Source organism: Poeciliopsis prolifica, unplaced genomic scaffold (genome assembly GCF_027474105.1).
Source record: "Poeciliopsis prolifica strain line A6 unplaced genomic scaffold, Auburn_PproV2 SCAFFOLD024, whole genome shotgun sequence".
Taxonomy (NCBI): domain Eukaryota; kingdom Metazoa; phylum Chordata; class Actinopteri; order Cyprinodontiformes; family Poeciliidae; genus Poeciliopsis; species Poeciliopsis prolifica.
This window is the reverse complement of record NW_026562399.1, coordinates 1,854,069-1,880,145: the sequence shown is the minus strand read 5'-3', so window position 1 is coordinate 1,880,145 and position 26,077 is coordinate 1,854,069. Positions and strand designations below refer to the sequence as shown.

The 26,077-nt window shown below is 38.6% G+C and overlaps 1 protein-coding gene and 1 long non-coding RNA gene across 3 annotated transcripts; both read left to right on the top strand.

Annotated features, from left to right (window-relative positions):
* Positions 1-733: 733 nt before the first annotated feature.
* LOC129370661 (uncharacterized) lies at positions 734-2,889 on the top strand. Of its 2 annotated transcripts, none has more exons than XR_008607075.1 (4): positions 734-938; positions 1,899-1,933; positions 2,560-2,650; positions 2,814-2,889. It is a non-coding gene; the product is annotated as an uncharacterized LOC129370661 (long non-coding RNA). The 2 variants fall into 2 exon arrangements; XR_008607074.1 differs by having other exon boundaries at positions 1,899-1,990.
* A 15,162-nt stretch (positions 2,890-18,051) lies between these two features.
* On the top strand, positions 18,052-23,553 carry pou4f4 (POU class 4 homeobox 4). Its single transcript, XM_055046888.1, has 2 exons — positions 18,052-18,322; positions 19,453-23,553. Exons 1-2 carry the CDS (start codon positions 18,203-18,205, stop codon positions 20,380-20,382), a joined length of 1,050 nt encoding a protein of 349 aa, XP_054902863.1. The 5' UTR covers positions 18,052-18,202; the 3' UTR covers positions 20,383-23,553.
* The last annotated feature ends 2,524 nt before the right edge of the window (positions 23,554-26,077 follow it).

The following is a 26,077-nucleotide window of genomic DNA, read 5'->3' as shown; positions in this document are numbered from 1 at the left end:
TCATGTTGAGCGAACATGATTCATTATAGTCAGACCGATCCTATGCTGAAGACCACGAGTGAGATCACGGGATATCACGCAAGTTCACGCGAGAATACGCGAGACAATCGGTTTTTTCTCGCAAATGGAATAAAATGTATTCAAGGTGAGATAACGTGATTCAATTACGTCAGCTAGATCTTCCGCCAAAAAAAAGAACGTCGGGGCGTATTACATTAACAAAAAAATATCATGTACCTTTCACATAATAATGTTGGGTTTGAAGCGAAAACGTGATAAAATCATGTTGGATAAACAAGATATTCCACGACTTCACATTTATAAAATTGAATCATGTTGAGCTAACATGATTCATTATAGTTAGACTGATATTGTGCTGAGGACAACCAGTGAGATCACGGGATATCACGCGAGAACACGCGAGATAATCGGTTTTTTCTCTCAACTGGACTAACGTGATTGAATGACGTTATCTCAACTTGAATACATCTAATTAACATATATATACCCACCGCGGGTGGTTCTTATCCTCTGAGCTCGGGTCCTCTACCAGAGGCCTGGGAGCTTGAGGGTCCTGCGCAGTATCTTGGCTGTGCCAAGATATATATATATATATATATATATATATATATATATATATATATATATATATATATATATATATATATATATATATATATATATATATATATATATATATACGTTTTTTTTTTATTATTTTATTCAATATCAATATTTGTCAAAGTTAATCTAATAAAAAAAAACACAGTGACGTCAGTTCCAAAGCGCTATTGTGTCAGACTCATCTCCCGCTGAAGAGGATCCAGCGACATCAAGAGATTACGGAAAATCACGCGAGATAACTGGCTTGCACCTTGTTGGGTTTTTTCAAGGGCAGAGGGGAGATTCCTGGCGTGCATCTACTTAATTTGAAGAAGGTAAGAGTCAAACTATTTTCATCTAAATCCATATAAAAATATGTAACTTAAAATTTCTTTACCATTTTCTACTTGTTCCATACTTGTGTCACATTATTTCATGTTCTGTAGATTAAGTCGGTTAGGTTAAGGCAGATAGCTTTTTGTTTACATTTATCGCCGCACCATGTTAGGTACATTCTGTGCGAAAAAACTCTGCAGAGCCATATGTAGTGTAAGGGTCACAAAGCTGCTGCCAGAGACACAAATGGACCCCAGAAATGTCACAGTTTTGCTCCTCCTGAGCTCCGTGGAGGTTTAGTGGATTTTTAACACACTGATCTAACATCAGTCTATTTCTAACTATTTTAATTCTATTTCAGTAATGTTACTATGGAGGTAAATGTAGATACACACACACACACTTTGGTACCTTTCTATCATCATCGAGATTCTTAATTAATTATGGTAGTAAAAAGTCCTACATTTCAGTCGGTGAAACCTGCAGAAAGCATTGCTTTCTGAGCTTTGTTAAATGTTCCTAAAATACCTGTTAGTTATGGATTTCTAGTATATTTTGTCAGGTTAAAACTCTCAATGGATTATCCATTATTACAGACTTGAGCTTTCTATTTTTTTTTTCTTTAAAATACATATTCCTCTGCTGTAAAGATGTTGGGGTTTTTGGACTCTTCTTGTTGTCCCCAAATAATTGTAGCTCAGAAAACAATATTGAAGTTCATTGGTAAAATTGGTAAAATTTTGAAATGTTGATGTTTTTTGTGTTGATTGTGCTCATTTTGACCTATGTTACTATTGCTTTCTACCATGTTCAATTCACCATTGTTCTGCACATACGTGCTTGCATGTGTCCAGTGGTTATATTCATGAGGCATTCAAGGGACTTGTACTAAAAGATACAACTCAGTTCAGTATGAATTGCATATTTTAATGGCTGAAAATATATCTGATCTCTTTCAGAACATCACCTGATCACCTGTCTGTAATCCACCTGCGTAAGTACTGGTCAAGGGGCTCATCGGCTATCAAGTTATAGATTTCAGTGGCTAATAGTAAGTTTTGCCAGATCTAAAGTTACTGAATGTAGTGTTAGAGAGCTTATAGAGCTAGAGTTCAGCTAAACATTTATTTGGCCAGTCTGTTTTATTTGTCTTTATTTGCGTGGGGATGTGGAAATGTAAGGAGTGTAGTCTCTCTCTGTCTCATAGATATGACCTGTTAAAACATTTTACACTTAAACACCGGCATATGCGACGTTATCCATGCCCACACATAGACTGTCCATGTACTTGTAAGACATGGAATGCTTTGCATATTTAAGTAGAAGGATATAGACTGTGTTGACCATTCTGTACTTTTCACATATTTCTTTGGTGATATATTCATGTCTTTATTTAAACCTCTAACAGCTTCAGTTAGATGTTTAAATGAGATGTTAAACTCCATTTTAGTCATGGCATAATGAAGGGATACTAACAATTTTAAATATCTTTCAATAGACTGCAAGCCACTGATCACTTTTGTTGTCACTTTCTTGAATGTAGCTATGTTTTCAAGTGTGTGAACCTATACTGCTGGAGTTTTGAGATTGTTCTCATTGTTTTTTGATCTGCATATTTAGGAAGACACTGCTGAGGTCAGACGAGAGTGCATCCTCAAATGTCTGTGTGTACCTAAATGAAGATCCAGAGAAGCTGGTGAGGGAGTACATGGTATGTTAAATTCTCTTTGTGTTTACAATAGAACTCCTAAGAGTTGTTAAAATACTTTCACCAACTAAGGTCCATGAGTGACTCAATCAATGTCAGTCTTAATTTATTTACTTAATTACATGTGAATTGTCTCCCCCCCAATACCCTTCCCTAACTCCCTTAGGACGTTGATGAATGAAATGGCCAAAGCCGAGACTGTCCTCGGAATCGTCATTTGAGCAGAGGCTGCTGATGCACATCTGGATGTTGGGATTGTCCTGGAGGAGGAGCTTGGGCAGTGTATCTTCTGCAATAGTGATGCTGCTGGGACTAATCTACGCACTAAACTTGAGCTACCCTCAAGTTTAGTGCGTTCAGCACTCAACTTGCTCAGTAACTCAAGCATACCTTTGAAGTAATACAGAAAATAATAATGAAATTGGATGGAAAGAACTTATCAAAGAAAGCACAAGTTCTCAATATGAAACTCGCTGCTAAGTTGAGTAAAGTTTCATATGGAAAATGAGTGTTTAAAGTCTGCAGTAGAAAAGATTTATATTGTTACAGTTCTCTAAGTTGACCAACTGTTGTTAACTGTTGTTGTAAAGAATTGGCTGGGAAATAAAACTGTAACCTTTTTGTAGTTGTTTTTTTATTTCAATGTCCAACTCAGCTGTGTTTTGTGCTGTGTAAAAAAACGATGTATAACAATTCTGAAAATACAATTGTGTTGTACCTTTTCTAATTGTTGAGTGTTCTTCCTACACTTTCACCTAGTGCTATCTTAAAATGCTTGATTAACGCTTGAAAATATGTCTTTGAATTAACGTCATGAAATAATGGAAAGGATTCCACATGATTAACTAGCTGTCTTTTAGCATGAAGCATATTTGTTGAGCTAACTTGCTTTTAGTGAGTTGGACCTACTGAATCAGGTAGTGTGAAGGTACCACTGTAAAATAAGGTGGTTTCAACTAGATTCGTCTTAATGAAGTTACATCAATGATTTGGTCCTAAACATTGCAGATTAGTTGGGCTGGCTGTATTGCATTACACTGGGTCACGCTAGTAACTGAGTTAAAGGAACCTTTAAAACATATGTTGAGCCAACACATTTCATTTGAATTTGAATAACCTTAATGAATGGAGTTGAGCCAACTCATTTGATTTACAATCATCCATTGCATTACCATAATTCTGGTTAAGCCAACATATTTGGTTTAAATTAGAACAACCTTAATGAATTATGTTTTGCCAACTCATTTTATTTATATAAGAATAACCACAATATATTACGTTGAGCCAACATGTTTGATTTAGAATCACCCATTGAATCACCATTGTAACAAGTGGAGCCAACACATTTGCTTTACATTGGAATAATCTTAATAAATTAGGTTGACCTAAACACATTTGCTTTAAATAGGAGTAACACAAGTACATGGTGCTGAAATAAAGCAAAGTAATCAGGTGGAAATCCTTTCCATAATTTTTTTATGTTCATCCAATGACTTATTTTTTTCAGTGTGGACTGAAAGGCCACTCAGTGAACAAGAAGCCATCATGGCATCATAACAAAGTCAGATTAGAGTTTTCCTAATTGATTCAGTACAAATATATCAATTCTAATGGGTTGAAAAAAATTTACATTGAAAGGTTTGTCCATAATCAACGAAGGAAAAGTCAAGAAAATCTGAGAACAGCTGGGAAGTAAAGAGGTGGTAGCAACTGGTGAATTTCACTAAATAAATGACATAAAGAAAGAGCATTAAGTGGAAATGTTGAGGCAACATCTCAAGACATCAACCAATATGTTGAAGCTTTGGCTCAAATGGATTTTACAAATTGACGATAAGCATGTCATCAAGTTAGTTAAGAATTAGCTTCTGGACAACAAAACCAAAACCTGAGAGACCATCACAAAGCCCAGATTTCAGACCCAGAGAATAATTGAAGACAGAGAAGTGAAAGCAATTCTGCAAGGAGGAGTGGCCCAAAATTACAGCAAACTATTGAGTCATAGAGTTTATGGAAATTTCTGCAAACCTCAGCAATAAATGATTAGAACATATAAAAGACCATGGTTTTAATGTTAGATAATAAGGAAAACAGGTTACATGTGTTTTTATGTAGCGAATGTCAATTTCATAAAAATTCATAAAAAACATGAACATAAACAAGGAGGCCAGAAAGAGTTGCTAAATTGTGCAGAGCAGCTTCTTCTCGTGTTTAGTGTGTTTTGGAGCAAAACAAAGAGCACTGTCATCTTTCTAAAATATTACTATTAATAAGAGCGTCTTTGTGTCGGAGTGAGATCCATCCAAGCCTGATCTCAGCCACAGCAGCCGTGCAGTAACACTGTAATTATCCTCTGCTCAGTGCTTCCAGCCAGGCAGCCGGACAGTCAGCCGGGCAGCAGCATCACTCACCTGTCGTGCCTCGGGGCGATGACTCCCTCCTGATCTCCATGATGCAGCTGTCACTGCAGCCCTCTCTCTTTCTCCCTCTCTCTTTATTCTCCATCAGCGTTTGCAGCACTGTCGCATGCAGCGCTGCCTCTGAATGAGGCCCATTGTGCTGCGCCTGCTATGCTGCTGCTGCTGCTGCTGAAGTTTCATCCTCCGTGAGCGACCGGGGTCTCGCAACAAAGTTTCTTCTTTTGGTGCAGATGAAGCTTTCATGTTGCAGGCACCATTATCCTTCTTCTTCACGTACTCAAATGACCTCTTTGTTTCTTTTTCCCACAGGAACATTAAACATCAAATACTACTAATACAGCATATCTTAAAAGTAGATCATTTACTGACTTATTTTGATGCAAAAACAGAGAGTTTTTCTGTTTATATTTTGCTTGTATCCGTCTGCTAAGGTGTGTAGAGAAAAAGAAGCCTTGGGGTCCCTGTAGATGCTCCCGGTGCGGCTCCTGAAGCAAAAACAAGTAGAGAGAAAGAACGAAGAAGAGCACAGAATGAAAGGAAGAGTCCAAGCCAGAGTGGGCCTCCGCTTTGAGCAGCAAACAGCAGCTTGAATGAGGAGGAGAGAAGCATGGCTGCAAGTTTATATGTGTTCTCTCCCCCTGAACCAGGGGACTGACTGAATAAATAATACAATAGATATTCTTGTGATGAGGTCTCTGCACACCATTCATAATTATTTCATTGTAGCTGTAATGAGAGCTCTGGCCCTCCTGATGCACCCTGCCATAGCAGGTAGGCCTCTGAAGAAGCAGGGCCCAAAGGCTAGAGGAAGAGCTGCGCTGCAGCTGTGCGGCACAGAACACAGGTCATTATTGGAAGTCTTTACAGGAACATCTGTCACAGGATGGTAGCATGACGAGACATGACACACGATAAGATAATTCAGTAACCCTCTGCTATAGGATTCTCATCAAACCCAGCTATCCAGCATGAACCAAGTTGGTAAACTCATTATCTGTTAAAAAAAATGTATAAAACACAGAAAAAGTTTCTGAAGTTGTGTGATTTCAGGTTCTTGCCTCTAAGCAGCAGAGATTTACTGAAAATGTAAAGGTACACACATCAGGTTCCACACTGTCATTACCTATTAAAGCAGGGATGCATCCTGCATGTTTTAGCTCTCTCCCTGGTGGTAGTTACCACCTCAGCATGTCAATGTTATGCGGATTATGGCTGCTAACGAGCCATAATCTTTGTGTGTTGAACCACTGCAAAAAAAACAACAAAAAAATCGTACAAAATAAAATTTCTTCTCCCTGTTGGCCTACGATCTGTAATGTCTATAATGTTGTGGGCTTAGTTCAGAGTGCATGGAAACTATAAATTTATTTCCCTCACCTTAAAAATGTTCTACAATTATTGGCTTGTTTTGTTCTTAGTCTTATTTTGATGTTTCTGACACAATGGCTTGTTTACCATACCATGACAGTAAGAGTGGAATATGCTGTATACAGTAGAATAAGTTGTGCTTCATATTATATGAAGTAGCTCAACACATGGTGAAACACAGAGACACATACAGACTCCCCCTGGTGTTTGGTGTCCCCTGGGACCACCGCCTCAAAGCTGTTGTGGGGTCTTTCACCGCTAAACACACGAGAGTGGGCATTTTCCCCTGAAGCCCCATCATCACTCTTACACACACACACACACACGCACCGCCCCATCCCCTCCTCCTCTCCCCCCTTCCCCCCCCCCCCCCCCCCACACACACAAGACCACCTCTATTGCTGTCAGTCTCTCGCTCAGACATACGCTCAGAGGTCTGCCGAGCAAGTAGCTTCCACCTTCTAATCCTGTTAGAGTGAGACGGAGGAATTGGGGTGCGGGTGTGAGGGTGAGGACAAGCGATGGAGGGGAGGATAGCTGGGACAAAGACCCCCACCAGCATGGACCAGCTGGAGCTCTGAGGTGTATGGAAGACCTTTATGCCCTCTGTTGCAACACCAATGTACGATACTTCCATTCATTCATGGAGCAACCTTTTCTAAAAGGTCTACGAAACAACAGACATGCAGTAAATCAAGGGCTCACAAACATTGCAGCTTTACCCAAAAATAACAAAATATCAGTGCAGTACGCGAGCCTCATTAGTTTGTCAATTAAACTGGGGCAGTGAAACAACAGAAATGACTAACATGCTGTTCTTGTGTACATGTAACCAATGTAACCATTTCTTCTCATCATGTTCTCTCTCTCCTCCTCTCTCTGTCTGTCTCGTTTTCCCCTCAATAACTTTATTTCAAGCAAGAAACAGAGAACAAAATAAAGAAAAAGAAAAGTAATAGACAAGATATATGCATCACAGCACCTAAAGATCAGAATGTCAAAATGATATTGATGTTCAAGGATTGTAGTCTTTCAACGACAGATATGATTTGAAATGAAGTTAGCATGTGAGCATTAGCTTTCACTAAATGTCTTTATGGTGTCGTCCTCTAGCATCAGTTAAACTAATATTTATGAATAGCACTTTTTAAGTGGTACCCTCTGGTTTTTACCTTTTGATTCTGGATTTTGTTAAATATAAATTATCTCCACATTAATGTAAAACAGCATCAAAAGCAAACTGTTTAATGCTTTCCTAATAAGAAAAGTTACAAAATTCACCAAATTATATAACCTATTCAGAAGTTTAAAGTTCATCTGTACTCTGACCATGTAGAGTTCTGATCGAAGTTCAGTCCTGATCAGATGGCATTAAGTACCCATCATTCCTTCATTCTCCTTTTTTCACCTTGTTTTTGCCTTTTCATATGTTCATCTACTGGAGATCCTTTGGGAAATTCTTTAACAGCAGGCTCTGACTCAAGTTCGTGCAAGAGTTGAGTAATACCTTGATTTTAAACAAAAAGACAATAGCAATAACTCTTCTGTTTGGAATCGTGCAGTTTATGTTTTTAGAAGGGGAATATGCTTACCTGCTACAAAAAATATCTAAAACTTCACAGTATTTTTTGTTTTTCTGAGAGAAAATTCAGGGCAATTTTACCAAGTTATGCGTCCAACCTCAGGTGTCTACTATCATAATTGTGCAGCCCACTTGAAAAGCAAAGCCAGAACTCGCTTTTTAACTGAATACCACCAATTTGATCAGCAAGCTGGTCTAAATCAGTAGGAGTAAATCCAAATGGCCTCTGGCGCTAACAATAAATATGTTGTCCAAATGAATACATGGGAGAAGTTGGGCATCTGCAGTTAATATCATTGGCTTTTCTTCTTTCCTTTTTGTCAGTGCCCAGATAACAGTGTTTAAAAAATGCGCTGAAGGAAAAAACAGGTTTGATGCACAAATAAGTCTCTAGTCGACTGGTTCACATTTCCAGTTGTAACATGAAGCTGTTTTATCAAAGCCCAATAAGTCACTGCTTTAGAAATGAGCTGTCTGTTCAAAGAACTAATTTGTAAGTTGGACTTGCAAATAAATCATGCGAGGTACACCGGTAGCAATCCACCTTTTCCAGTTCCGCAACATAGGTATAAGCAGAAAGGGGCAAAGTCTAAACAAAGCAGTCTCTTCTGTATTAAAGATAAGGACTACCGTCCAGTGAACCACTGCACAGGTTTTTGTCCCATTTGACATTAAATGCGAGTCAACAACTGTCATATAGTGAAAGGTCTCCCAGAAATTCTTCAGCTCACCACAAATGTACTCTCTAAGGGTCTGCTCTAAGGGACCCCAATCGACTGGGATATGGATCTAGATTCTTTGTAAGAATCTAAAGAAGTGGTTACATGTTTTACAGTCATCTGAAGTCATCTCGGTGGTTTCCAGGCAGCCAACAATTGCCTCTAATAAGCTAAAGTAGCTCTCTTCTGAAAGTTGGTCCACATGGGAGGGCGAGCTCATAAAGGTTTTATGTGAGCTGTTTTTATTTTTGCAGCAATAAAATGCCCCAAGATATAAAATCTTAGGGCATTTTTGAACTTTGGATATATATGTTGATATTGACATATTTACAACATAGGTCACAGAATTGTTTTGTGTTTTCATGGGAGTTTTCGAATGCATAGAAAATGATTTAGCTCTTTTTGCAAACCATCAGATTTGATTTATTCCAATTCCAAACACTGTGGACACATGCGTGAAAAACATTTTAGTTTATCGACTGAACCGAATTAAAATTACAGTTAATTAAATGGGTTCAAATAAGAAATTCTCTCTTTGAAAAGAGATTTTTTTTTATTTATTTAACATATTTGTTGTATCTTGGCAGCTAGGCAGTAATGGCGTCCTGTGGACAGCCTTTTCTCTGTAGTTATCTTTATATCTCTGTGTGAGTACGAACTCTCTGCCATCAAAGCTACATTTGCTAAAAGATCTTAAACAAAGCATCCATACAGAAGGATCTTCAAATAGCTTTGACGTGTCTCTTCTGAGTATTAACATCATTTTCTTCTTATTTATCCCTCCAGTTCCAAACACCAGAGACATCAGTGAGAAAATTTGATAATATCAATTTGCATGAATATGCTATTCTAATATAATTCCCCTCACCAAACACCCTCCAGCCCTGTTTCAGTGACATGTTCACACACCATTTTGTTTGTTTACTTGTTTTCCCTTTGTTCAACTGCTCTCTATTCTTGTAGTACAGGAGAGGGAAAGGGATTTTGTTTGCATGGAAATAAGCATGGCTGTATCTGGGGAAAGGCTCAGGAGCTCTAGCTGTTTGATGCTCGGCCCTCTGTGGATTGTCTGGATGTTGACTTTTTAGGAAAGGGAAGGGCAGGGAGGAACCAGCAGGTGATGTCAAGACCAACCGCAGATGTTGCTTTCAGAAGCTCAGAAGTTTTTCTGATCTGAAGGTGAATAATGTCAAGTTTTTATTCAGACATTTTTTAGACCCCTTTTTGACCGAGATGGGAATTTCCAGAGTTGGAAGACCTGGAAGAAATCTTTCAAATATAGTGTTTTTCTAGTTTGCAATTCACACTCAAATGCTTCGACTTCATATGTGTTACAGAATCAGGTCTTTTTTTCAAAGGACTCCATAAAAGGAAGACTTATTGAATTATATTATATATAATTCTCTTTACCAGATAAAAACAAAGAAGTGAGAGGGGCCAATTTTCTGTTTTTCATTTGATTGTATAATTATTCTGCATTGAGATAGTTGTCAAATAATTGTGTACATATAGTTATTCTCCTAAGAACATTAAAACTTCACTTTCACTTTCTTGAAGGTCCAATGTCAGATCAGATTTTAATTAGCAAGTTGGATTGACTAAAAGCTCTGCAGTTACTCAATAATAAAATGAATACTCAAAAACACAAGTTGTCTAATAACTGCACACACTGGGCAGAGTATAATGTGAGCCAGTCTGTCCAAGCTTGGCCAAAATTGCATCATGTAGGAATGTAGCAACACTATAGCGAAGAAAACAAAAATTTCATCCACCATGATGTGAGACTCTGATCAAACGAGAAAGAAACTAATTTAATTTGTTGCTTTTTGCAAACAGTTTGTTGTATTTTGGCTTCTGTTTGAAAAAATATAACCACCATTACACTTAAATAGTTACGTGTAAATAATTTTAGAAGCTTGTTAAAACCAAATGAAGATTAACTCCAGAGCAATCAGAGAGTGCATTTTCTTTTATACCATAACACTATATGCAAAATAAAGTGTGAAACCACAACCAGTGTGAGAATCTGAACTTTAACACAAATTTAAATGAGGATTTCAGCACAAGGCTGCAGTTGAACTGGGTGCTGTGTGAGGTTCTGGGTTCAGGACGGTTTGCTGCCTTGGCCCAGTTATACTTTGATATGTTGAGTTCAGTGCGACAGCGGTCCCCTCGAATATTCTGAGTAAACAGGCCTGCAGTTATAAAGCTTTTACACGCCAATCCTGCCCAACATTCTCTTTATGTGAAAGTGCTGCAGGGCTCCGATGCATAATACATGAGCACTCAGTTAATCTATTGATCCAAAATATGTCTTCTCTCTTTCTCTGTCTCATTTACTATCTGTCTTTTTTGGACTTGTCAGTCCCTCTCTTTGCTTTTTGCTCTGTTTTTGCTCCCACTTCTTTCTGCTCGTTTTCCATCAACAGTCCAATTACAGCATGTGGAGAGACTCAACACGAGATTAGAAGAAGAGATGAGAGAAAGACTGACATTAAGGAGGTGGAGATAATGAAAACAGCAAGCATGAAAAATGCAGAAACTGTAAATAAGAAATAACCCAGTGCTAGAACACTGGTTGGAATACAAAGAGCAGAAAAGAAAATCAGTGCGATGATGAAGAAAACTCACAAACCCATGGGTCGGTGAAACATGTGGTGCGAAGAGTCAACAAACTCAATGAATAAATCATTTTAGGTGCAAGTTAGAGCTCACATTTTGGCGGTATAATTTTTAAAAATAAGACGAAAATACATATAGGTCCCAAAGCTCACAACCTTTGACCCCCAAATCTAACAAAAGGCTTTCTGAGCTGAATGAGATGCTGATGGTTGCAATGTGGGTTTGTTCCTCTTTAATATAAAACATTTTATCTTCATAAATAAGTTTTTGATAAATTCACAGAAGAATCTCATCTAAACCAAAAATACACAGTCTTTCCAAATTGGGCTTTAACAACGCTTTAGCAAGCAACAAAATTTCCATTACAGCTGTCTGACAGATTGCCTTGCGTTTGACTCTGTGGTTGGAAAAGGAGCCCAAATCATCTTCCTTCCACCATCATACTTGACTGTTGGTAAGGGGAGTTATGCTGATATTTCTACTTTGGTTTCATTTGTCCAAAGAATGCTCTAGCAGATGTAGCTCTGCAAAGCTAAAGCTGGACAAGCCTGCTGATCATCGGTTCATAAATGTGTCTGACTCCTGCATTCACTTCTACATCCTATTGAAAAAGTGAGAGTGAACTTAGATTATCACAATGTTTACATTTTGGAAGTCCGGTACCACTCCATAGACATTGAAAGTTTGTTGCAGTTTTTGCTCATTTAAATAAGTTAAAACCTGGTCAAAACCAAATAACTTTAATTTGTCATGTTACCTTAACACCCTAGAGCTGAAAATGTGTGTACTTTGTTTCTGTCAACACAGTAAGGGTGAGTAATGGCAAAAGCAAAATGTCACGATATTTGAATTTTTGGCTAAGGCCAAATGTTTTTAAAATATGTGTTCTTTTCTACTTTGTGGGACAGATGTGGTCATGTGGACAAGTCAAATGTTGCATTTCATTTGAACACCTTTACTGATTACTAGATTTAGTCTCAGTATGGCCTGTTCTTAGATCTTGGTTTCAGGATCTCCTGGTAATACATGGAGGACCTTTGTGCGTATGTTCTCATCACTGAAAGGTAAATGAAGCAGAACAGTCTCGCTCCGTCTTTCACTCTATTTGAGCAACAAAGCCCTTTTCAAAACCAACTGGCCCAGGTAAAGTGCACAGAATCTCTCCCCAAGCGAACCTACTAACCTTTTCTTCCAGCCTTGTGTCTTTAATTTGTACTGGCAGACAATTAAATATTTACCAGGACCCCTACAGGCAATTACATTAAAAGTGTGTGGTTAGACACCGCCTACCCTTCGGCATGCCCCCTTGGTGAGAAGCGGAGGCCGATTTTGGTGAATGGTCACAAACTTTACAACGTCAGATTTTACTCGCTATCAATAATTCAAAGCTAGAGGAAGTGGAGAGAAGAGGAAAAAGGAGTGCACAGAGAAGAATGAGGGTAAAAAATGGAGAAGGCAAAGGCATGAGGTGAGGAGGCTGTGGTGGAAGTCAGCGGAGGGCTGCACTTCACTGTCCATTTGCTAAATGTGGCAGAAATACACGTTGTGGCAGCCATGTTCTGCTCCCTGAAAGCTTTGTGGGATGTTAGATCCCTCAGAGTCCATGCTACACCCTGAACATACGAAGCTGCACCCATGCTTAGCTGCACACAGCACACACATGCTCTTACTTTGTTAAAACAAACAGCTAAAAATACTTTCTCTGAAATACGCTAACAGATGGATCTCAATGACATGTATCCTTGTCAAACAAAAGACCTTCCTGAAACTGAAGCTAAGTATCTCCAGTAGCTGAAAAATGTTTTAAACTAAGACATTAGGTGTGCAGAACTGTTTTTACCCTGGGAAGTTATAAGGTCATTTACAACTAACTTAATGTGTATTATAGTACAGTGAAAGGTTGACAACAAGTGAAATACATAAAGATGCTGAAAATTTGCAGAAGAATGAACGCATCCCAACAAATTCACCTCAGGTTTAGATCATGCAATACTGGAAAGCTGAGGTGGAAGTACTTCAGTGACCTGAGCTATGGCATTAGTTAGCATGCTAAATGGTTACATTTATGACAGTACAATAAAAAAAGCTATGACTTGTCCGTCATGGTTGGGAAAGAAACATGTAACTGTACAAAAGCAGAAGCACAACTTTGCAAAGTTTCATCTAAATGAATCTGTTTTGGAACATTGTCCTTTGGACAGATGAGTCTAGAATAAAAATGTTTGGCCATGGAGCACAAACACATCTCAACACATACACCTCATACGCACTGTCAAGCATGCAGTTGGAAAGGTGATGATTTGGGCTTGTTCTGCAATAAATTCATTTCTATGCCAAATTATTCTAGAGTACAAATGTTGCTTGTATGTAAAGCACTGATTGTAAACCAAACACAAGGGTTGCAATACAGAACCCCTCCTTAGGCATTATGCATTGGTCATGTCCATCCTGTGAGATGCAAGCAACCTCTCTTCAGGTTAGTATCTTAACAGCATACTTTGATGAACTTGAACTATGTAAAACCACAGTGATTCAAAATGGGAGGATTGTTGTTATGTATTTTTTGTGGAATTATGATCGGAAAAACTGGTTAAGCTTATATTATCAAATCAATGTGCAGAAAGTTAATCTATCTTGGTCGTCTTCTACAACATTGGGTCACTATCCCAGCAACATTCTCTAGTTCTTTATTGTGAGATCTCAAGATGTCCTTTCCCCAGAAGAGATATTTGGTTCTTTGCCTCAAACTTACCCAGAACATGAGTGACTTAAGACAACAAATCTGCCCGACAGACACTGCAGCACTCTCCAATTGAGTGTCCAAAACATTGGGTAAAACATTACCCAACAGTTTAGATGATGCAGTCATTTAGCTTAGTGACTTTGTACCAAATATGCTTCTCATTTGGTGGAGAATAGTGTTTTTTTTTTTTGTTTTTGTTTTTATTTTTTTATGGGTGCTTGTTATACAGGTTCAATGTCAAAACCTCTCTCTGGTTCAGATTCTACCTGTAACATCTCTTCCAAGTAACACCATCATTGGGATAACAACCCCCCACACTAACCCAGAAAATCATTACTGGTGTTTTTCACAATTACATCTTTCTAGCAGCCTATCATCAATTACATCTTTCTAGCAGGAAAGTTTGATACTCATTTTATTTACTTCCAGCAAAGGAAGGAAATGTTTAATTCAAACTGTTTTTCTTGCTCAATTTGGTGAACTTAAAGAGTCTGAAGCGTTCTCTCCCCTGCCGCAGATCCTCCTCTGATCCCAGCTGTACTCCCTGCTCTGTGTCTGCACAGTGTTGCTTTCCCAAAGGACTATCCTGGCCGCTGGCGTCTCACTGGAGAGCGGTGATGTATATTTGATGAACGGGTGCCGGGGACCCTCTGGAGGGTGGCAGCCAGGACAGGACAATAGGTCTCACTCAGGTTTCCTGACTCTGTGACCAACAGGGCAGCTCTTATTGTCGGTGAGTCAGGGCTGGAGGTTCAGCCACGGACTGAAGAGCAAGAGGCAAGGTAACAAGAGCAACACAGATCCTGTTACATGATACAGATGAAGGATGTTTGCTGGAAAAAAAAAACTGAAAATACTATTTCTGACACAGTAAGAGCTGATTCCCAAGGGGGAAAAAATGCAACTGTTGCATCAAATAAAGTGATACAGACTGGTTAAGAGTTTGATTCTGAGTTCCTGCTTTCAGAGAATGACACAAGATGACCATCAAGTTCAATAAAGCTGATGCTTCTCTGACACTTAAAAATTCTTCTCACATGATGGAGCACATATGTAGGGACTATTTTACCTCAGTTGCATCATTTAAAGATGAATTTGCATGCAGACATTTGCAGATTGTTTCACCCAGTGCATGAGGCCATGTAACATATTCTCACAATAGAAATCTGGCTCAAAATTAGAGAGACAAATCTTTTTGTTTTGTCATTATTAATCAATTTAATATAAATTGATTTCTTGCAACTTCCTCAACATCTTTTTTTTTAACCAGTATAATTTATTTTGATATTCTGCAAACAACTTGATGTCATTCATTAATTATTTTCATTTTTCATCTGACTTGGATCTTGTTCTTCTGATCTGACATATATTTTGGGTTCTTCAAGAAAGTCTGCATGTTCTCTCTAAGAATGCAAAGGATTTCTCTGGGTATTTGTTAGAATTGTAAATAAATATCCCATATAAATACCCATTTGTATATTTTAGGACTGTGAGTTGACCAGTTCCTGCATTGTTGCTGCAGAAGGAAGTAGAGAGGAACTGAATTTTGCACTCTGCACTACGGCAGCCTGTAGGGGCCTGTAACTCAAGAAAACTGGATAAGCTATGTATCTAGGAACTGCCCTGAGAAAATAAAAAGAGAGGGTGAGGCAGAGCGTGCTTCAGAATAGGTAGAAAAATTTAAACTAAAGCTAGTTCCTTGTAAGAAATTCTGAAAACTCACTTGTCTCTTTCTTCTTTTCTTCTGTGTGAGATTGTTTAGGTTTAGTTAGATGAACCCGACATGCCAAAAATTGGATGTTAGGTTTATTCATCTATAAATTGTCTTTAAGAGTGACTGTGTGCATGAGTGTTTATCCTGTGTGTGTCTGTGTTGCACTGTCCACATGACAATATAAATGGTGTATGAAAAGATTTTGTCTTTGTTTGAGCACACTTTATTCACTTTATTATTTTTTAGACTGGTTGATTTTCCAGTGTTCAAAGTGTCAGTTACTATAAATACAGGTGGGGGTATTATGAATTGTACATTTATCTGAGGAAATCAGTTTTATAAATGAAAGTTTTAGATTCTTTGCATATAGAATGATAACGTTGTGTAAACTTTTAAAGGTTACAGCTGAAAAAAAAATCACTTTTCCGAAAGTGTGACTTTTGTGTGAAACCAGTGAAAGGGGATTTTTATTACAGGAATATCAACCTTCAGATTAAGAATGTACACCAAAATGCCACTGTTTGTAAAAACATCCTACTTATATTCTGTGCTGTTTTACTCTTCCTTCAGATGCTGAAATATTGATTTTAAAATAAAACACAACATTGACTTTGAAGATGTGAAAAGATGGATTTGGACCATTGATTATCAGACCATACCTGACCTTGGCTCATGCAGTTGTAACTCATGCCCTGGATATTTGTATGAAAAGTTTCTTGAAGCACTGAACCCAGATCAGGGTTTGGTTATTCCTGTCTCAACTATGGAGACTTTTTCCCTCCACTCAACTTCCCATTAAAATACTTGAATGAAATCAATGAATAAGTGGGAGCATAGCCCCCTAGTTTTGGCAGGGAAAAAAAAGTAATGCATTTTTAATTTCTACTTTTAAAGAACCCGTAACAATTATCAATCATATTTACAGCAGGTAAGTATTTGTTTTTCATTTATATAGATGACATATCAGAGATGGAGGGAGGAAGCACTGCCAAATATTCACATCCCTCCGTATAAAAGGAGGCTTTGGGTGTTTATTGTTTAATTGAGACAGGAGGGTGTGTTTGTGGAGAGCAGGGTACACCTTCTCACAGCCAGAAAGTGAATCAACCACCATTATTTACATGTTAGTTGTTAAGAAAAGGAAATGGGTTCATTAGGAGGAGTTTGGAGATGTTTTCATAAATTAAAACTTATTTTTAATGGCCTCTTGTAACAATTAAAAAGATTTTTATTAAATGCCTTCTTGAACCACTGAAGGAAAATAGTTCTACATGCTGGGAGTTAATTTCACTTTTTTTTGTAGCCTAAAAGGCTTAATAACTATTTTCTTACTGAGAAATGTATAGAGCACTTTTCAAAAATACTCATAAATACTTAACTTTTTTTTCTTATTTTAACTTTTTTTCTTGCTTTAACTTTGATGTGTTTCACTGGAAATTTATGCGCTGTCACTGTGAAGTGGAAAGAAAGCCATACACATCACTATTTTGTTAATAAGAAGCTGCGGAGTGCAGTTTGTATAATTGAACTTTTATTGGATCTACCTGCCTCCAGAGGTCTGCCTGGTTGTGAAGAGCTCAGAGGTTTATGAAAGGACTTTAGTGACCAAACAACATCAGGAAGACCAAGACACACTGCAGACTCAGAGAGAGGGCTCAACACAGATACACTCCACACTTTTCACACAGTTCATTCTTTTTCTCCCACTTTGTGTTGATCTGTCACAGAAAATCCCAAGTTTGTGGTTGGAACAAACAAGTACAACAGCTTTTGGAAAGCTCTGTACAGGGCTATGACTTTTTCTAACTTTAAGTTTTAATAATTAAGATTTTTACAACTTGCAGTCAATGCCTGGTTATGGAAATCTTGGTGATTCCTGTTCTGACATTGTTGACCCGGTTCTAATCTACAAATGTGACAGAAACATTTCTTTAGCAAAGTGCTACCTCAAAGGGTCCCTTCTGGTGGTGGGCGTGGCCACAGCCGGGTTTCTCCATGTGATTGGTGGAGGAACGCAGCGGGAGGGAGGGCCGGTCCTCCAATGAGGAGCAGCCTGTGAGGCAGCGGTCTAATATAGGCGCCGGATGCAGGCAGCATCTTTATTATAGGAATCGTTCAGAGTGGAAAAGCAGGCAGAAGGTCCACAGGAGTCCAGGAGTTACTGCTCCTTACCTTTTTTTTTTCCCTGACTTAAAGGCGAAAATCCCTGAGTCCGATCCGGCGGGTTACTTTTTTTTTTTTTTTTTTTTGACCCAAAACACCTCTGCTAGCGGCAGGTTGCTTTTGTTGTTTTTTATTCCTCTGCGAGGCGTTTTTCTCCAGGTAATATCACCAAAACGGAGTCGAACGAGGACGACGGACAGCGACCCTCCCTCACTTCTGCAATCATGATGTCGATGAACAGCAAGCAGCCTTTCAGCATGCACCCCATCCTGCACGAGCCCAAATACACGCCCCTGCACTCCAGCTCCGAGGCCATCCGCAGGGCCTGCCTGCCCACGCCGTCGGTGAGTCTCACCTTGCTGCCCGCGCAACTGCACAACAGCAAAAGCGCAAACCCACCGCAAAATGAAGACTTTTACTTTCTTTCTTTCTTTCTTTTTTTTGAGAATTCGCATAGAGGACTTAAAAGTACAAGGACTTTTGTAAATTGCTTGATTTAGTGGGTTAAATGCGTAAATTTGCACCAACAACTTTTAATTCAGTGTAAATCTGTTTTACAGCGTTAAAAAATGTAAAGAAATAAATTATAAAAATAGATGAACGTGTGATCACAACAGCACATTTTGTCTACAAACGAAACTGTACAATAAAAAAAGTCTCAAGTTATAAGTTGGAGAAATTTGTACTTTCCTCAACGTAAATGAAAATAAAGATTTAATTAAATGATTTTCTTGTAACGTCCTTAAAGGACTTAAATGCAGAAATCGTGAAAATGTCCTTTAGAGAAGGAAAAGGGATGCTGCGCTTCCACGATGCATCAGAAGGCTAAAGAAAAGTTCAAGATGATGCACAGTGCGTGGAGTGGACTCGCCTTTTCTCATATTGTCTCATTCATATTCAAACGGGTCTCGTTTCATCGTCCGTAGGAATTATTCAGGAGATCGTAAATATAAATTTTAAATGAATATTCCTCCACGCGGACGCGCTGCAGGAAGGAGCCGCTGACAGCTTGGAAAACTGAGGTCAAAAAATCCTAGTCAAAGTTTTTCTTTAGAGGTTTATGAAATGTTCAAACGGCTCAAAGTGATTATGGTGGCAATTTTAAACATCTTCTTTTTGGTGATTTTTCCTCTAAAAGTATGTCAAGTTTTTATTTTAAATTTATTTTTATTTTTTTTATATAATTGTATGCATTCTTTATTTCATTTATTATTATTATTATTATTATTATTATTATTATTATATTATTATTATTATTATTATTATTATTATTATTTTGCATGTGTTTTATGTTAAACTATCAAATGATTCATTGTTTTTTAAATATTAGGACAAGCAGAGAGCCTTTGGCGCATCCAACAGTTCAACCAGCAGCAGCAGCAGCTGTTGGTTTTGTGGCAGACTGCTGGCTCTGCTGGCTCTGACGGCTCTGACGGCTCTGACGGCTCTGCCTCTGTCCTTCCTCCTCTCTCAGCTTCAGGGCAACATCTTCGCCGGCTTCGATGAGACGCTTCTGCAGAGAGCCGAGGCTCTCGCCGCCGTGGACATCGTGGCCCAGAAGAGCCATCCTTTCAAGCCAGACGCCACGTACCACACCATGACCACCATGACCAGCATGACCTGCACCCCGACCTCCTCCTCCGCGCATCTACACCACCCGTCAGTGCTCACCTCACACCACCACCCGGCGCACCACCAGCCCGCGCAGGGACTGGAGGGAGACCTGCTTGACCATCTCACCCCGGGGATTTCTCTGGGAGGCATGCCCGGCTCGGACGTCTGCTCCACGGCCTCGCACACGGCTCACGCCGCGGCCCACATGTCGGCCATCAACCATATGCAGCACCACCACCACACTCAGTCCATGAACATGCATCCGCACGCGCTGGGATCCCACGGCTCCCTGGGGAGCGCTGGCGGGGACGCGGAGCCCGACCCGCGGGAGCTGGAGTCGTTCGCTGAGCGCTTCAAGCAGAGGCGGATCAAACTGGGCGTCACTCAGGCTGACGTGGGAGCGGCGCTGGCCAACCTCAAGATCCCGGGGGTCGGCTGCCTGAGCCAGAGCACCATCTGCAGGTTCGAATCCCTGACCCTCTCACACAACAACATGGTGGCCCTGAAGCCCATTCTGGAGGCCTGGCTGGAGGAGGCGGAGCGGGCGCAGAGGGAGAAGATGTCCAAGCCAGAGATCTTCAACGGCGGCGACAAGAAAAGGAAACGCACGTCCATCGCCGCGCCGGAGAAGCGCTCCCTTGAGGCGTATTTCGCCGTGCAGCCGCGGCCGTCGTCGGAGAAGATCGCCGCGATCGCCGAGAAACTGGATCTGAAAAAGAACGTGGTCCGCGTTTGGTTTTGCAATCAGAGGCAAAAACAGAAACGGATGAAGTTTTCTGCGACGCACTGAAGCAGACTGCGACAGACCCGAGGGTCTCTGAGCCGGTTTCAACAGAGACAAACCAGAGACAAGCTGCTGAGGCTGGTCTGCTGGAGCCGCACTGTCAGAATCAACAAGGTACCAGCGGTACCTGCGCCTTTTTCCCGCGGGGAGAAACTCTGCGTGGCGCACAGCCAGGGCCGCAAAGATGCGCACTCAAAACAAGTCTCAAAATCTCTTATTGAGATTCCCACATTCAAATACACAATATGTTGTTTTCAAATGTAAATTTAGATCAATTAAATTTGCTTGTTTCCCAAGAAAGATACCAAACAGGTCGATTGTCAGGGCGGCACTTAAAACAAGTCACATATGATTTTTATTCTTAAATAAAAAGGCAACTGATGTTAGTTTTAATTATAGTTTCAGAGAAATTAAACTGGCATCTTTCGTGAAGAAAAAAAATGTATTTTTTGCTGAATTTCATAATCGATACATTGACTTAATTATGTTAAATTAATTGATTAAGTTGATTAAAATGAACCAATTAAACTTCTACAGCTTTGCCTTTTGTTAGATTTAATTTTAAAACAATTTATAAGGAAAAATATTACAAGTTTACCTGCTAAGAGACACTTACATACAATATTAAATGCATGCCCATTTTTAAAATGTGTCAAAATACAATTATTCATTTCTGTGATTTTTAAAGTCTAGGTTTTAATCTCATGCTAAAAACAAACAGTAATATTTGGTTTTCAATAAACGCATCTAATGCCATTGAATAAAGACTCATGTCTACACTTTAAAAATGAATTTTGGAGAATATCACTAGGTGCCCAATATATATATAATTTAGTGTTTAATAATGGTTAAATTCTCACATTAGGTACTTTCTTAAATAAAAATATTAATATTTTCAAATAAATTACATTACTGTTATTCTCATTAGTTAAGAAAAGGCAGACTGATATATTTATCTGGGTCTTAGTGGGAATTAATTTGTTAAAAACTATAAGATTTGAGGTTGAGAAAGTTTCAAAGTTTCTCCTACAATATCAGTTTTAAGACTCAGCTAGTTTAGCCACAGTGCTAGAGCTAATGTCAACTTGCTAGCTTGCTTCCATTCTTAACCATGAAGATGTCGTTGCTAATGAACATCATGTCGTCTGTCAGAAGAGGACGTGCAAACCTTTCACCGCTACGTTGATCCATAGCTTAGCAATGGCTGCCTCTGGGCTAGCACGTTCAGATTAGCATTGTCGCTAAACTGGTTGACTGAACTTACAACCTTTTCAGTTAATGATGTTATCCAGTCATGTATGTTGTTCTCTAACAAATACACACTGGTAGATATGAATTATAAATCTCTAATGAAGATTTCATTAAATACACAGGGTTTAATGAAAATGAATTAGCCTATATGGAGTGATTTGTTTCAGTGACTAAATCCCAAGAAACAATAATCACTGGTATGCAAATGATTTTTGACGTCATGAAACTGAGTTGTGACAGTATAGGATGTGCTGCATTGTAGGGACATGAAGGAATATGCTCAGTAACATCCCCTGTGCCTTTCATGATGTCATAATAGATTGTATAAACTGGTTTCTGAGAAGTGAGATTTTATCTTGATTAAATAAGAATTGTCAACAATATACCAAAACCAACTTATAAACTGAAAAAACCCTATATTTTAGGCTATTTTAAATAATTTTGCAGAAACGTTTGGCTTGCAGCTTTTAACTTTAATCTGACTGTTTAATGGGGTTTTATCTATTTAATTACATTTTAAAAAATCTGACTCTTGTTAGAATTGAATCATCATTTAACATTTTGCATTCAAACCAATAAGTAAGAAAATACTTAAGTTTAATACCTTGCAAAATTCATATTTAGAGTGTAGGTTGAACAGCCTCCATAGTTCACCGCAGGTCCCAGATTTGTGCGTATTGGAGCAGAAATCACGCAGTTTGGTGCGCCGTTCAGCTCAGATGTGACTCGGGGACACTTGCGGACTTTTCACCGCTCAGCATGTATTAACAGGAACGTTTGTGTTCTGCGTCACACCGTGTACCTTGTTTGGTCCTGACAGTGGAACCGCAGACAGAAAAACAGACTCAGTGACTTTCAAAGCTGTTTGCGTCTCCGCAGAATAAACTGCTGCTCTCTGACTGAAGAGAAAAGGCGACCAATTGTGGATGAAAAAGTAATTATTGTACAAAAATAAAAATACTAACCGCGGGAAATGAGGAATAATAGTTCATATTACCCTCTGTGACCCGGATAGTTCTTTTTATATTTATCAGTGTACATATTTGTGAATATATGCACTTCCTTGTGTGGAAACTGTCATTGAAATGTATTGAATTTTCCTCCCAGATGTTTTTGTTGGGTTGCTCACCATATTGGGGGACAAATCAGACCAAACTAGTAGAAAAAGATAAAATAAGTCAGAATCTGGCGCGCAGTGTGTGCAATCAGCGTCATGGGTTCCTCTGCAGAAACGCAAGAGAGGCCTGGATGTTTCTGCGCTTTTTGCTCCAAAAGGACCAACACTGCCCCCCCTCGTCTTCCCCCATGTTCCCTTATTTCCCCTCATGTTCCCTTCCTCATTTCCAAAGTGAATGCATTGCAATAAAACGCAAACACACGCACTCACTCACGTATATAAACACGCACGGATACACACATTAACACGGCGTAGCTGTGCGTCTACCTCATTACGCAAGTGATGGCACATTTCTGGTGATTTTGAACACTCTGGTTGGTTCTTGGACGTGCTTTCTGTTTGTTTTCTCTGCCACTGGCTGAATTAGGCCTGTAGAAGACTCACTGACGTGTAAAACCTGTTCACCGCAATGATGCTTCGACAATCAGATTATTATGAGTCGTGTTGTTGTTCTCCCCGCCCTCATGAAAACGAATCATTTCGACTTCTTCTGATCACTGACCCGTTTGTGGAGCGCACTTTGTAGATATTCTGATGAAGGGAGGTGTAGTCGGCCTTATTTATACATATTTTTCAACACTTCTGAGAAGACTTTACTATTACTTTTATTTTTTATGTTGAATTGTTATTTATTTGAATTTAATTTATTCTGGAAAAAAGAAAACATTTCATTTGTGAAAGTGTGCTTCAAATGTGTCTCTGTAAAGCTGCAGAAGCTGAAATAAACTGTGCACGTTTTACTTCTGAAAGCCTTTCTGCGTCGTTTTACCTGCTGGTGTCTTTTCACGTAAACATTTAACGGTGCTGCGCGTGCAACACGAGCTTGGAAGCGCAGCGCTCTCGTGTTTGCGCCTCTTGGAGACGCTGCGCGTGTTTTACGCGCGGAGCTGAGCAGCTGCCGCTCTGAAACAGGAGAAGCCCCAGAGGTGAAGGAGCTCCGTCTGAAAGCTGCTTTCCCAGCGGTGATGAATAGGATCTGATACTTGAGTGACTCTCATATTGATCAACTCTGCAGGCTATGAAGGCTACGCGGCTCTATCCCATCGTGCCCGGTGCCGTTTTCAGTTTCTTAGCTGAGCAGATAAAAAGTTCTCTGAGCGTTTTTAAAGCTTATGTTTAAATAAATAAATAAAGAAATAAATAAAGAAATAAATAAAATGACGAGATCAGAGCTAAAAAAGGTTGACATGAGGAATACGAGACCAAAATAAGGCTGAGCGAGAACTAAAAATAGATCCATGTGGCATGAATATGTCCCACGTGGTTTAAGCTGAAAATTTACAAGTGAATAAACAATTTTAATGATATAAAAAAAGCGATTTTTTTGTGCACACTAACAGTTTAGTTCAATTTCCAGACAGAAACGTTTGCTTCAACGTTGGAGCTCACACTAACATTTAATTTGGATTAAAAGAAGTGTAAATTACTCCACTGCGGATCATTTAACATATTTTCACATTTTCATTTGAAATAACAACTGATGTTGAGATATTTGAAAAATCTTGATGAAATCAACTGAACTGTTCTGTAACTTTTGAATCTGGCCAGATGAAATAAAAAGTGCAGCTTTAAAACTTGTAGGGAAATGTAATTTAATTGAAAAGTCCATCATTTGAACTAATGTGACTTGAAGGATTAGAATTATTTAGGATAAAGCAACAAGGAATGTTACTCATTGTAAAGGCAAACTATTGAATGAACAGTTTAAAAAAAAAAATACTTTGTGGAAAACACAAAGTTTTCCACAAAGACTGAGACTTCAAATAGCAAATATTTATTATTGCATATTTTATATAAGTATTGAATATTTCCTTTAAAATTAAATAATAATAATAATTATTGTTTATGTTTTTCTCAAGATTTAACTGTATTAAGATAATAAATGATTTTCACAATATACTATCATTGTTGTTACTTGACAAAGCCCATTGACTAAGGACAAAATACATATTTGAAATATAAATTATACCCAAATCACAAATGTGTCCTTAGTACCAACCGTTTTGTGAAGCCTCACTTTTAGGAAAGGTCGTTTAATTCACATTTTTATTCACAGCAACAAAACTTTCGCCTTAATTTCATAAAGAAAAAGGCCATTACACACACACACGCACGCATACACACACACATACACCCCCCCCCCCCCACACACACACACACACGCATACACACACATTTCATACCAACTTGTTTCAGTGGGTGGTTTGGGTCCATAAACACATTATTAATGAATAATAAATATAAGCTGTTATGATACTATTGATTTCTGAGGGTGTTTGTTGAGAAGCTACAGTTGTGTGTTGTATAACAGGAGCTCAGGCCTCAGTTCCCTTCGGAGCAACACAATACAGGCCTCCACAGCAGCGGGACCCCAAACAAGCACCTGGGGGCCACCATAGGGCCAGCAAAAGGAAATAAATATCCCAAGCAATTCTTCTATTACTATTTTCTACCTTACAAAGTCTTTTAATGGTAACAACATAACTTTCCCCATATTAATTCAATAGTTTTAGAGTAGTTTTGTTATTCAGAAAAACTTATCCGTATATGTGGAAGTCATCTTGATTTGAAATATTCAGTGTTACAGCTTTTGCAGCCTTTAAATGTAAATGCAGTAGATAATTAAAAAGTTAGTTTTGTGAAATTTAGACTTAAGGACAGAAAACCAGATCAGAAAACTGCTTTGTTTGCTTTTTATTGTATTAAAACACATTTATTAAATATTTAAAATAACAAGCAAGTCTATGTTTTCCCATTGTATTTGATGGGTAATCTTTTTATGACGTGTTATCCTTATTGTATTTAAAATTTTTGCAATAAATAAGTAAATACGTTTTATTGATTTTTTTTCTCTATTTTTGTAGTGCCTACCAGACAGTGACTGGCTGGCATGTTGGTCTATAACAAAGAATGTAGTACATGGCTTCATCAAAGTTTAATGGTGGAGCGGCTCTCCAGTTGAGGCCTATAAATTATATATAATTGACCGTGTAATCAATGTGAGCAGTGGATCAAGTTTTCCTGAAACAAACTGACGGAATGCAAATATTCAGAGAACAAAATAAGAGAGAAGCAGGAATATGAGCAAACTGTTCTCATAACGTCCTCAGAAGAGGTTATAGAAATATTATTTCATGTTTTTTAAATCTTTTGTAGAAGAAATAGGACGTACAGCAATGTATCAAAATGTTTCTGAATTTTGTTACTGTGTTGTTTTTCTAAAGAGAAATGGTTCTATGAAAGTCAGACTTTTTTGACTTCTTCAAGGTGTTC